Genomic DNA, 12,775 nt, shown 5'->3' on the forward strand with positions numbered 1-12,775 from the left:
CTATTCTAATTAGGCATGATATTTTTAAACCAACCAATACAACCCAATGAATTTAATGGAAATGTGTTGTTATTAAACCAATAAAAAAATCAAAAAGACCTTATGCTTTTAAACTAACCAAAAATACATGATGCATTTAATGGAAGCATGTTGCTAATAAACCAACCAAAAAAAGAGCTAAGGTGTTTAAACTAACCAAAACAAACTTGATACTTGTAAACAAACCAAAAATACCAAATGCATTTAACATAAGTAGGTTGTTAGACCATAAATCCTATAGTTGATAACAAAAGATCGTTCAAACTAACCTTAATCACCTAATTGTAGTTATTAGACCATAAATCCTATAGTTGATAACTAAAGATCGTTCAAACTAACCTTAATCACCCAAATTAAAATAAGTAGTTATAACATAATACACAAACATCATACTAGTAACCTCATGCAAATTTCTTTTTGAAGGAATTCCAACACTTAAATCGTTAACCATTTCTTGTAATCTGATGTACTACTCAAAGAATAACAAACTATAAGGAATTTCCACACTTCATCTCTTATTGAACCCGTGAAAGGATTCAATGAAAAAAATAGCTATTTACTTTTGTTAATTTATCGACTATCACAACCTACTTTTAATTCTTCTTATCACTTCAAAAGGTCTACCTAAATATAACCTCATCATCCAAACAATAAAACAAACCGACCAATAGAGCTTTAATCAGGAAAATTTTGAAAATTCAATACAAACATTTCATATAATCACAATAATAAAGTAACAAACTGATACAAACAATAACCTACATATTATATTGATACAAAAGTAAATTGTAAACCCTTTTGAAACATGGATGAAACGACCATCTCTGTTTGGCTGTTTGCACTTATCAAATTGTAGCTAATCTGCAACTAAATTCCTAGTTGAAATATAATGAAGTAATTTATAAGTAAAAACACAAAGCAAAATCAACTTACTAACACAGTACCAAGTCTCACAAGTTTTTGCAGTCTATATATATCATGTATATTGTCTCTTATCAATACAACAACTAAAACCCAAAAAAGGGTATAGTTGAAAATTTGGCAATTATTAAAGATATATGTCAAATGTTATATAGAAAGAGTTTTAACAGAAAGTATAATATAAAGCACTAAAAAGACAATGGCTTTCCTAAGGTGTCACATAGCATAATTGTATGTTTTTTTTAAATTGAATTATTTTAAAATATGTTTTTAAAGGAACAAATATGTATATATCACGATACTTTATGTCTTACGTATTTTGATTTTATGAAATGTATCATAACCATATGTTTATTCATCAAGGGATTGAAGACATTAGAAGTATACAAGTTACATGAGGCTTTACATATATAGATGATGATTGGAAGATATATTATCTATCTAAAGGTTATGATTATGTCATTTTTTAGGGAGAGTGTGTTTTGGGTTTAGTAACACCCTTGTAGTTATATTTTAATCGCTTGGTGTATCATAATTTTTATTTTGGACTGGTTTTTTTTGTAATCATGTATAAATTTATCTTGTTTGCCTAAAGGCCATGCCATATTTTTGCTAAAAGTGTTGGAAATGATTTGGAAATTAGATCTAATTCATTCTAATCATTATGTGTTGCAGTTAGAACATACTTCACCATATCTTCCAAATGTCAACCCAATTGTGATTTTTGAATGTAAGAAGTGGGGTGCTATAGTAGTTTGTCCAAATAGCATATGCACAACTTCTATTTGTAAAAATTGTCACATTATGCATTGAAGATTTGAAGGTATGAGTTATATCGATCAAGGAAAAACAGAACCAGGATACTTGTTAATAAGATCTAAGACAATTCTTTTTATGTCAAAAACTAAAACAAATTCTATAAACAAAAGATTTGATGACACAATATTAGTTGATAAAAAATACCACCAACATATAAAGAAGAAAATGTTTGGTTGGCGTAGGAAGAAGACAACACATGATCAATTTCTTGTAAGTCAGAAGTTGACCCAACTTCAAGATACTTTTGGTATACGATCGAGTATTAAATGCAACATATCTCTTGAGTGATTTGTTGTACCCAAAGAGCATGAATAAACCAATAAAAGTTGGCAATAGAGTTTATTGCAAACACACATTTTTGTAGGAAGACGAAAAATAATTTTTTACTAACCATAAAGTACATTTCTCAAAACATTTTGGCTATATTATTGTGCTCCAAATGCTTAAACATCTAATCTAATCTTAAGTAAAAAAAAACTCCTTAACTTACGTGTACACAAACATGTTAAATTGTACGAGTTCTTAAGAGAATATTTAGCAATTATATGCTCATTTCTAGACTTACTTTTGGAGAATGTTGTTTATGGGGATTTAGCATTAGGTTATACTAAAATCAATCTTCTCGTGTATTGAGTTGAATAAAGATAGTGTTTCTATATTTTGTAAACACATTGTTCTTCGATACAAAATAGAAAATCCCATGTTAGGTGCATTTTGTGCACCTTTTTGCATGCCTTTGCGTCCGTTTTATGCATCTATTTAGTGTAGTTTATCTCATTTCATATGTATTGTATTAAAATTCATGTTAGTTGCAAGAACAACTTTATTTGCACATTTTTATGGTCTTTTCAGGTGTTTCGGAGGTGGAAACGCATTTTGGGAAGTGTCAGGAAGGACGTGAGAAGATATCAAGATGATTGGATACAAAATGGAAAAAAGTGAAAAAAAATCAAGTTAGTGCATGGAGTCAAAGAGAAACACGAGGTGTGCTGGAATTGCACTGAAAGCTAAACATGGGGTGTGTTTGACCAGATTGAGAGCTATTGACTTTTGCTGAACACGGGCTGTGTTGTTTTGGCTTATATCAACACGGATACTGTTGTTCCAAATCTACATTTTTCACTAGTTTACTTTAGAGGAGGGTCCGGAATTGGCAAACTACATTCTACACAACACATGTAGTGTTAATTTACCCTATTTTGACACGTATCGTATTCGGCCCAATAACTGCCGTTTGGCCGTTTTTCCTTTTCACTTTATCTCAGGATTTTCAACATTTTTACACAAATGCTTCATTTCATAGCACCTAGAGAAGGATGATTTCGAGCATCATTGTAAGGTTTCGATTGTAAACATTTGGAAACATTTGTCGTTAGATTTGTAGGTCTCATTTTCATATTATTTCATATTTTCTAAACTTGTTGATTGTTCTAGTTATGTGTGGCTAGAACCTCAGTTTCTCCAACTTGATATTTTGACTTCTTGGTTGTGAATTCAATCATATGACTTGATGTTTGTTTTTAGTTTCTATCTAATGAATTTGATTTTGTTTTAATCAAGTGCCTGATTCTAATTTTAGTTCTTATTAGCCATTTGAATTAGGATTAGGTCATTCAAGTTATCTAATTGCAAAATCTCTTGAACTATTTTTTTCTATTTTTCTTTCATTTTTTAATCTAATACTTACTTACTTAAACAATAAAAAAATAAGAGGGCCTCACCTCATCTCTTTCTTTCTTTCTTTCTTTCTTCCTCTCTCTCTCTCTCTCTCTCTCTTTCCCTATTTCTCTCCCCTAAAACCTGTAAACGGGCCTCGAAGATCTGGGTATGCATCAAGAAGCAGTCACAGAAACGACTTCATTGATTCTAGAACATTATGCTACGTATAAAGTTTAATAAGGTAAGCAACTTAACAAAACCTACAATGTTGCAGGAACATTTTTCAAGTTTCCATGGATGTCGTTGACTTAGTGGGTCTCAACTCGTTTCGTGGTTTCTTATTATTTGTCTCCTATATAATCCACATTCTATTTCTTCATCTTGACAATAACATTGTATCTCTGTTACATAAATTTGAAGATGATGTTGTTAATATTCGTACTTCAATTGCTTTAATTGATCTCGTCACCATGAAATGTGAACATGATGCTGATAAGAAACCTGCTACCATCAAAGTTAACCAAAGTGAAATATAATATCCCAGAAACCAAACCAAATCAAATGAAATCAAAACCTAAAACCATTGCAAAACCAAAACCTAAAACCATTGAGCCAACTATTGGTGGTTCGATTTACAAATTGGTACCCCGAATATGGAAAAAATGGTCGGATTTGTTGAGAATATGAAGGAGAAGAGTATTAGGGTGGTTTCTAACGAGAGAAGAAGAGAGGGTTTTCACGATGGTGATGTATCTCCAATTAAACCTTATGGTGGGAGGTTCTCCAATAATGTGACCCGTGTAAGTTGATGCCCACCTTTAATACCAGAACACCGGTAACGACCATGTTTCTCAAACCCAACATCACCCTTGTCACCGATGTGAGTATCAAAGTGCAAAAAGAAAAAATAAAACATAGACACACATAGGGAAAAACACGATGTCTCAAGATTCAAACCCAATAAACCCTGGTGTAATATGAAATCGATTTGAAGAGCGATGAGGTGAAATTAGATCCTGACTTTTTGCAACCTTAGCGAATTCAAATCTTCATCCCAGATCCTAGATGGATTTGGGTCTAATGTTATTATGTACGATTTGTTTGTGAATTTTTTTAATCCTTCTTCATCTTCTTATTTTACACACTTTGGGGATATAATCAATTGAAGACAAACCCTCAAAAGAAACAATGGATCTATGTAGTAACGAGTGTGAATTTTGTTGTGAAAGTGCAGGTTTTTCTTTTGAGTGTGTGTGAGAGAGAGAGATGGCCACTTTTTATTTTTTTAATTATTAAAATAAATAAATTAGTATTAGATTTTAAAAAAATGAAAGAAAAAATGAAAACAAAATACAGAAAGGTATTACATTAATTTCACTATTCGGAGGGACAAAAAATGCAATTAACTAGCTCAAAAAGACTATAAAACTAAAAAACACATACATAGAGACCACTTTTTCAATTTTGTCCTCCTTCTTGTGATGAAGGTATATTGGGACTTAAGAGTTCCTAAGGAAATTAGAAATCTAATGACTCAAGATATGTTGGTTTATTATTAACACTCAATGCATTTACAATAGTAAAACTTTTTCACTAAGTTTTTTTAATGTCACATTAATACTAAAATGAATAGTAAATTATCACAGTGTAATTTTTTTACAAGCCTTATTTATGGCTCGTACGCTTATTTATTTGTATTTTATAAGCTAAAATAATATAACATAGAGAGCTTGCATTTTTTTGCAAGCAAAATAAAAAGTGAATAAACTATATGATAAAAGAGCTTTGTGGTAATTTATTTGACTTTGTAGACCGAAAAAATTGCATGCTCAGATTCTTATTGTGAACCCTTCTGAACAAAAACAATATAAGCTCATATAATCACAATATTTAAATATGTGGATTGATATTTAATAGAACTTCTATTCAAATTTCAAAATATGAAAAAACATATTGATTTGATTTTTTATAATGACTATATTTAATGAATTATCTGACTTTGAACATATAAGTGAAAATGATGGATTGAATTATAGTTATGAAGATAAGGGAAACATTAGTTAAAGATTAGGTTTTGACAAAATGGCTTCAACAACTTCATATTTATATGAGCAAATGACAAGCCCTCAAGGCACTAGAAAGCTACCCCTGGGTAAAGACGTAAAGTACTAATCGGTCTATCTACTTACTCTCTTTTTACCTACAAGCCATAGAAGGTCGACCCCATTTTCGGCACTATGTTGACTATACTCATGAGCTTCTATCCGTTTTTTTCTAACAGTTCAGAAAAATATAATATTATCGCACACATTTGTTATCTATAATCTCAACAGTATCTTTCTCCTAATATAGTTAAAGAGGGTTAAAAGTGACTTATCTTTCTCCTAATATATATAAGTTAAAGAAGGCTAATAAGTGACTTATCTTTCTCCTAATATATATAAGTTAAAAAGGTTAATTAATAAGTAAATTTAGATTTTACTTAAATTATTAGTTTTGTTGTCACTATTATGGACTTGATTATTTGTGAGTCATCACTCATAACTAATTGATCGGATATTTATAATCATGTTTTTTCTTATTTCCATTTCAACTACTCAAATAGCATATATATATATATATATATATATATATATATATATATATATATATATATATATATATATATATATATATATATATATATATATATATATATATGCACTATACATTATTATTAACAAAATTTATTAGATAAGTTTTAAATTCTACATTTTATATTTTGAAATTAATATGAATTTTGATGGATTTGGTCGCATAATTTATTAAATTATACATTTTATATTTTGAAATTAATATGAATTTTGATGAGATTTGGTCGGATACTTGGAGGGACTTAATCAATAGATAGAATTTAACTTAAAAAAAGTTATATCAAACGGTTTCTAACCTAACGGTATCAGATGTTGTCATTTCTTGTTAAAGTCAATGATTCAAGTTCTATTTAAAAGAGATGAAATTAATTAAAATTAATTATGAGAAGTTTAAGAACATATTTGATTTACTGTTCCAGAAAAATAATGCTAATACACCATAAATAATGTTCATATATTATGTTATATATCGTCCTTTATTTTCCTTAACTCAATATAAAATTAAAAAAATATATATGTACCAACGACATGTATTGTTGGGATAGATTTCACACGCGTCGCAAAATTCTTTACCGATGATAAGTTGTCTAGATAGATTACAACAAAACGATGACTTTTTAATTTTCTGCAACATCAATTATAAGGAAAATGAAAATTTTAATTTTTGTTATTTATACAGGCGACTAGTCGTCGGCAGAGTTTTCAGAAAACCACAAAAAGAAAAAAAATTGTTTCTGCGTATCCTATGCAGACGGCATGTCGTCTGCAAAGACTTTCAAGTTAAAAATACTTGGTCAACTCTGGTCAACTGTGTACCGAAGACATGTCGTCGGAAAAACCAACTTTATACCGACGACACTTGTCGTCGGTATAAATGTCTTCTGCAAAGGTATAGATTCTTATAGTGTCATGATAATTTTTGAGTGCGTTTAGAGAAAAGGTAAACAAAATATCGGATTGACTTCTTCTATCTTTCTAGAGAAAAAGACCATTTGCTTTTTCTTTGAAGCGAAAGACCATATAATGTAGATTATAATATTTAAAAATGAAAACATAACGGATTAAAATAAACGTTCTTAGACTTTGTCGCTTTATTATTTCTTTAAGATTTTTGGGAAAAAGATTTACCATCTATGTACTTAGTTTTTCATCAGCATGTCAACTTGACAACTTCGTTACATTCGTTAATTTGAATCAAGGAAAGCGAATAATCAATAAGTGACATATATGAAGGAAAAGTTGATTATAAGAATTTTTATAGCTTGATCATAAATTCATAATTATATGATTAATAAGTTTTCATTTACATTATTACATATATAGATAACTGAAATACACAATAAAGTTTATATAATCCATTGTCTCAAAATTTTGCATGGCCATGCGATTAATTCGTTGCGGATATTATAATATAACAATATAAAATTGCATACAAGGACCCACTTTTGACAAAATCATACATGCAACCTATCACGTAAACGTGTTTTAAATTAAAACCCAATACATTAGATTTGTTCTTGCATTTTAGTCCAGATTATTAGGTTAGCTGCTCCAACAGAACACAACCCTTGGAACTCGACCTCTTACTATATATATAACAACACTTTTATTCTTCCAACATACTCACTACTCAATCTATTTAGTAACCAAAATGGCTACATCTTCTATGATCATCTCATTTGCATTGCTTGCTTTGTGCTTGATGATCAATACTAATACTTCTTCAGCACAACTCTCTCCCGATTTCTACTCAAAGAGTTGCCCAAAAGTTTTCAAGGTCGTGAGCTCGGTGATTCAGTCTGCTGTTTCAAAGGAAAAACGCATGGGCGCATCCCTCCTTCGGCTCCATTTCCATGATTGTTTTGTCAATGTATGTGATTTTCTTTGTCTCTAATTCATTGCAAATATATCAATGTCAACACTGATAATATTCTATAAGAATGGGGTAAGAGACAATAAATGTCCAATGATGGAGATGTTGCTTCCGTAATTGACCATCGACATAAAACAATATAGACAAAAGTCCATATATTTTTTTACCTTAAACGTAAAGGTTTTGACACATTATTTTTTGCAGGGGTGTGACGGGTCAATCCTTCTAGATGACACACCTTCGTTCACTGGAGAAAAAACCGCAGGGCCAAATAATAATTCTGTTAGAGGGTTTAATGTGATCGATGATGTGAAGTCGAAAGTTGAGAAAGTTTGCCCAGGTGTCGTTTCGTGTGCTGATATATTAACGATTTCAGCTCTTGAATCCGTTCTTGCTGTAAGTATATATATGATGATAAAAATAAAGCATTAGCAACATTAAAAAGTGTTATTAAATCACTACTAACATATTATATAGTGCATTATTAATCACTATATGTTGCGAATTACTATTGTTAATCACTCATGTTACCAAATTGCTATTTTAAAAAATATGATAAACCATATTATTTGCACGTTACATTACATGACAAACATTGAGATCCATAACGTGCATGGTCATTTTATATAACCCTACAAAAAATTCATTTTGCAATATAAAGTTATTTTTCTATAGCCCATGAGGAAAATGGTAGTTATTTTAAATAAACCTAGAAAACATAGTTCTTTTGTTAAAACTCTCCTAATATGGTTATTCTTGCGATTTCCTTTAATAAAAATATTTTTAGAATACTAATAATTAAATGTTAACTAGTTTGTTTGACCTAAAATGTGATCAACTTTGACTTTCACTGTTTGATTGACTTGAACACTATTATATTTTTATGCAGTTAGGTGGGCCCTCTTGGAAGGTTAAATTAGGAAGAAGAGACTCCAAATCAGCAAGCCTTGCAGCTGCCAACAGCGGCGTTATTCCACCACCGGAATCCACCCTCAGCAACCTCATCAACCGCTTCCAAGCGGTGGGTCTTTCCACCAAAGACATGGTGGCCCTATCAGGCGCGCATACAATCGGACAAGCACGTTGTACAATTTTCAGAGCACGTGTCCACAACGACACCAACATCGACGCTTCGTTTGCCAAATCACGTCAATCAAACTGCCCTCTTCCAGTGGGTTCCGGCGACAACAACCTCGCACCACTTGACGTGAAGACGCCGAATAACTTCGACAACACTTACTACAAGAATCTGATCAACCAACAGGGTCTTCTCCGGTCAGACCAGCAGCTGCACAACGGTGGCTCCACAGATTCGTTGGTGGAGCAGTACAGCAAAAACCCCGGAAGTTTCCATGTTGATTTTGCAGCCGCCATGATCAACATGGGTGATATTCGTCCCCTCACCGGCTCCAACGGCGAGATCAGGAAGAACTGCCGGAAAGTTAATTCGTAATTGGGTGGAATATCTTGTGCTTTTATTTTCAGAGTGTGTGAATTTCAATTTAAGTTGTTGGTGTTTTTTGTTTTAAATTATTAAAGCTTGGTGAAATGTAATATCTTTGATGCAATCAAACTTATTTCCATTCAGTATATGGTTTGAATCTTTATGAGAGATGTATTGTCTTTCTTACAATGGATAATCATAGGTGAAATATATATAAGGTCCTATATTTTAGTAACAACCCAACATATATCTCTTTTTCTTGATCGAAAATAGTGTAAATCGGTGGTAGAAATATAAGGGAAAGTGAGGAATTGAAATTGGAGAAAGACAAGTTGACAGATGACAGATTCACTATTCCAAATCTGAATTCCAACTCTTCAGTCTTCAGTTTCCAATCGACAGTTGCTTTTGCAGTTGTTGGTTGTTGTTGCAGTTGAGCAAAAGAGTGTTTATGTGGTAGTTTTCATTCTTACTTTTTATTTAACAAAAATTTCCAACTTCATCTTCGTTTCTATATCAGTGTTGCTTTGGGAAAGGTGATTGCTAAAATATAGGATAAGCAATTACGTTTCTGCCATCTTCATCGCTCAGCCTTCTTCAGCTGTCAAAGATTTGGAATTCAGTTGTTGGTTGTTGTTGGGGATTGCTAAAATATAGGACAACATTCTTCAACTGTCGGGAAGCATAAGTAATCAGTGTTCCAACTTCGTCGGTCAGCATTCTTTAGTTGTCGGGAAGCATAAACAATTGTGTTTCTGCCATGTGTCCCAATCTCTCAACAAGTGTCCAACACCGAACACCTCGATGTGACGTGATAAATATCACCACATGTCACGACCTTTGACCGTTGACTAAGGTTGACTCGTCTTTGACCCGACATATCGCGTCAACATAAAAGCACGGCATGCCTTTCCAGAAACAGCAACATACTTTATAACATGTTATATTCTCCTTTTACATCACAATAATACACCAAAACATCTTTTGTACACACCTTAAAGCAAAATTTATGCTCTATTTCTCGTACTTGTATTATAAACAATAACCCCCACAAAATAACCCATATTACGAAAAATGGGTATTAAAAAATATAAATAAAATAGAAAAATAATAACTCTCGTGGCTGACTGGTCTGCTGGAAGTCTTTCAATTTTTTTTCTGCCTTTACTTAAGTCCTTCCATATTTACAGCTTTTACTTTTCAGTTATAAAACTCTACTATTTATAGTTTCCTCCTGTTCTCTTTTGTTCATCAAATAATATCACGAGAGTTCACCTGCATTTCTTTTTCATTATGTTAAGATCCAACATTTTGGTATCAGAGTTTGGTCACTTATCCATGTCTCAATTGGTGACTTTCAAATGGCACAAAATAGCAGCAACATTATTAGCATGTCACAACCACATATTCATGCCTTCAAAGGGGAGTCTTATGAATTTTGGAGCACCAAAATGAAGACCCTTTTCAAGTCACAAGACTTATGGGAATTTGTTAAAGCAGGTTATGTAGAGACAAGTGTACATGAAGCCCATCAAAGAGATAATCAAAAGAAAGATGCTAAAGCTTTGTTCTTTATTTGATAGGCAATAGATGAGACCATCTTCCCTAGAATTTTTACATCAGTCACATCAAAGGAAGCTTAGGATATCCGCAAGACTAAATACCAAGGATCAACCAAAGTTATTACAGTAAAATTGCAATCCTCGAGAAGACAGTTCGAGAGTTTAAACATGAAGCCAAATGAAGAAGTACAATAATATCTAACAAAAGCAGCATCCATAGTGACACAAATACATGCCTATAGAGACAAGATTTCTGATGAAATTATGGTGGCCAAAGCTCTAAGGAGTCTACCGGTCAAGTTCGATCACGTTGTGACAGCAATCGAAGAATCAAAGGACTTATATACTTTACCTTTGGTGAGTTAATTGGGTCATTACAAGCGCATGAAGCTAGGATCAATAGGAATTAGATGCAAAAATAAGAACAAGCCTTTCAGATCCAAATGAAGCAAAACATGTTATATGGTAGTAGAGGAAGGAGCAAGAACATCATAAATTTGAGGTCGTGGACAAAAAAGATCATGGGGATAGTGGTTCGATGTGATCACTGTGGAAAGTTTGGTCATAAGGAAGAAGATTGGGGCAAAGCAAGGTCAAGCAAAATATATAGAAGAAGAATACAGTGAACAAGATGAATGTCTATTCATGACCTACATAAACCAAGCTAACCTAAAGAAGGAGATATGGTACTTACACAACACTTTTTTAAACTATATAACATGTGCAAGTGAAAAAAATCAAGAATTTGGATGAATCAGAAAAATCTCTCGTTGCAGCCAACAAACCCTCCTCTAAGCCTCCATATTCATAAGACAGTATCTAGGGTTCTTACCATTTGGGTAGTGTGTTGAAGTGAAGAAGAAAGGTGAAATTTTTGGTGCACGTGGTGGACTTGTGGTGGAACTCATAGAGCTTATTCTTGGTATCCTTTTGGTGGTTCATTTCTGGATTTCTAGAGGCTAATACATCTATCTTAAGTTTATCATTTGTTGTCCTTCAAGTCACATACAAGGAGAAGGGATGAATGATGCGAAATTCTTGGTTTTGGTGTGTTTGATTGTCCCACTCATGTACTTATCACTGAGATCACCTATTAAGGGTCTTTAGGGGTTAATAACACCCCAATGGAAGCTTTGATCAAACCTAAATAGAGCAAAAGGAAGGGATCAATCGATGATCAAGAAGTTCTAACTTCCAGTTCTCATGACATGAGCACTACCATTTCATGTCGTGAGGTTAGATACGGAATGATTGGATTCACAATTGTTTAATTAGTCACGATGTGAGGCATTCTTTTGTCACATAGTGATCACGTAGACTTGACTGGTCAACCTAAAAATCGTTTGAAGTCACGACGTGAACCCCTTAGTGTCATGACATGAAGAAGGAACTGATCAGGCCTGAAACGCGAAGAAGCCTGGGCTTACGACGTGACACCCCTTGGTTATGATGTGAGACTCGTCTGGACCGAACTAAATCAGTTTTTATGAGCTGTTTATGATCAGTTCTTTGGGTATTCTTTTAGGGGCATTAGAGTGCTTATGAGAAGGTGGTTTTCTTCCGTCCTTAGCTTCACAAATCTTGGACAAGAGGTGAGTCAATTCTTGTGTGGTTTTAGCACTAGTTTCGAAGGATAGCATACACTTATGTTTGTGTTCTTGCTTATTGATGTTATGTGAAGTTAGAAGTTGAATGTCAAGGGTAAATGTAACCTGGACATGTAATGTTAATATTGATGCAGTTGAACTTAGGAAATTCTTGTATGCTAGATTCCTTGAACTAATCAATTGGTGCAACATGTGAGTGTTAAGTCCATGCTAGAGGT

At 32.7% G+C, this 12,775-nt stretch overlaps 1 protein-coding gene across 1 annotated transcript; it reads left to right on the top strand.

Moving 5' to 3' along the window:
• Positions 1 to 7,685: 7,685 nt before the first annotated feature.
• LOC145055363 (peroxidase 4-like) lies at positions 7,686 to 9,534 on the top strand. The gene is made up of 3 exons (XM_079003658.1): positions 7,686 to 7,941; positions 8,149 to 8,340; positions 8,834 to 9,534. Exons 1-3 carry the CDS (start codon positions 7,723 to 7,725, stop codon positions 9,395 to 9,397), a joined length of 975 nt encoding a protein of 324 aa, XP_078859784.1. The 5' UTR covers positions 7,686 to 7,722; the 3' UTR covers positions 9,398 to 9,534.
• Positions 9,535 to 12,775: the final 3,241 nt, after the last annotated feature.

Source organism: Lactuca serriola, chromosome 5, assembly GCF_051521515.1.
Source record: "Lactuca serriola cultivar US96UC23 chromosome 5, Lser_US96UC23_V15, whole genome shotgun sequence".
Classification (NCBI taxonomy): domain Eukaryota; kingdom Viridiplantae; phylum Streptophyta; class Magnoliopsida; order Asterales; family Asteraceae; genus Lactuca; species Lactuca serriola.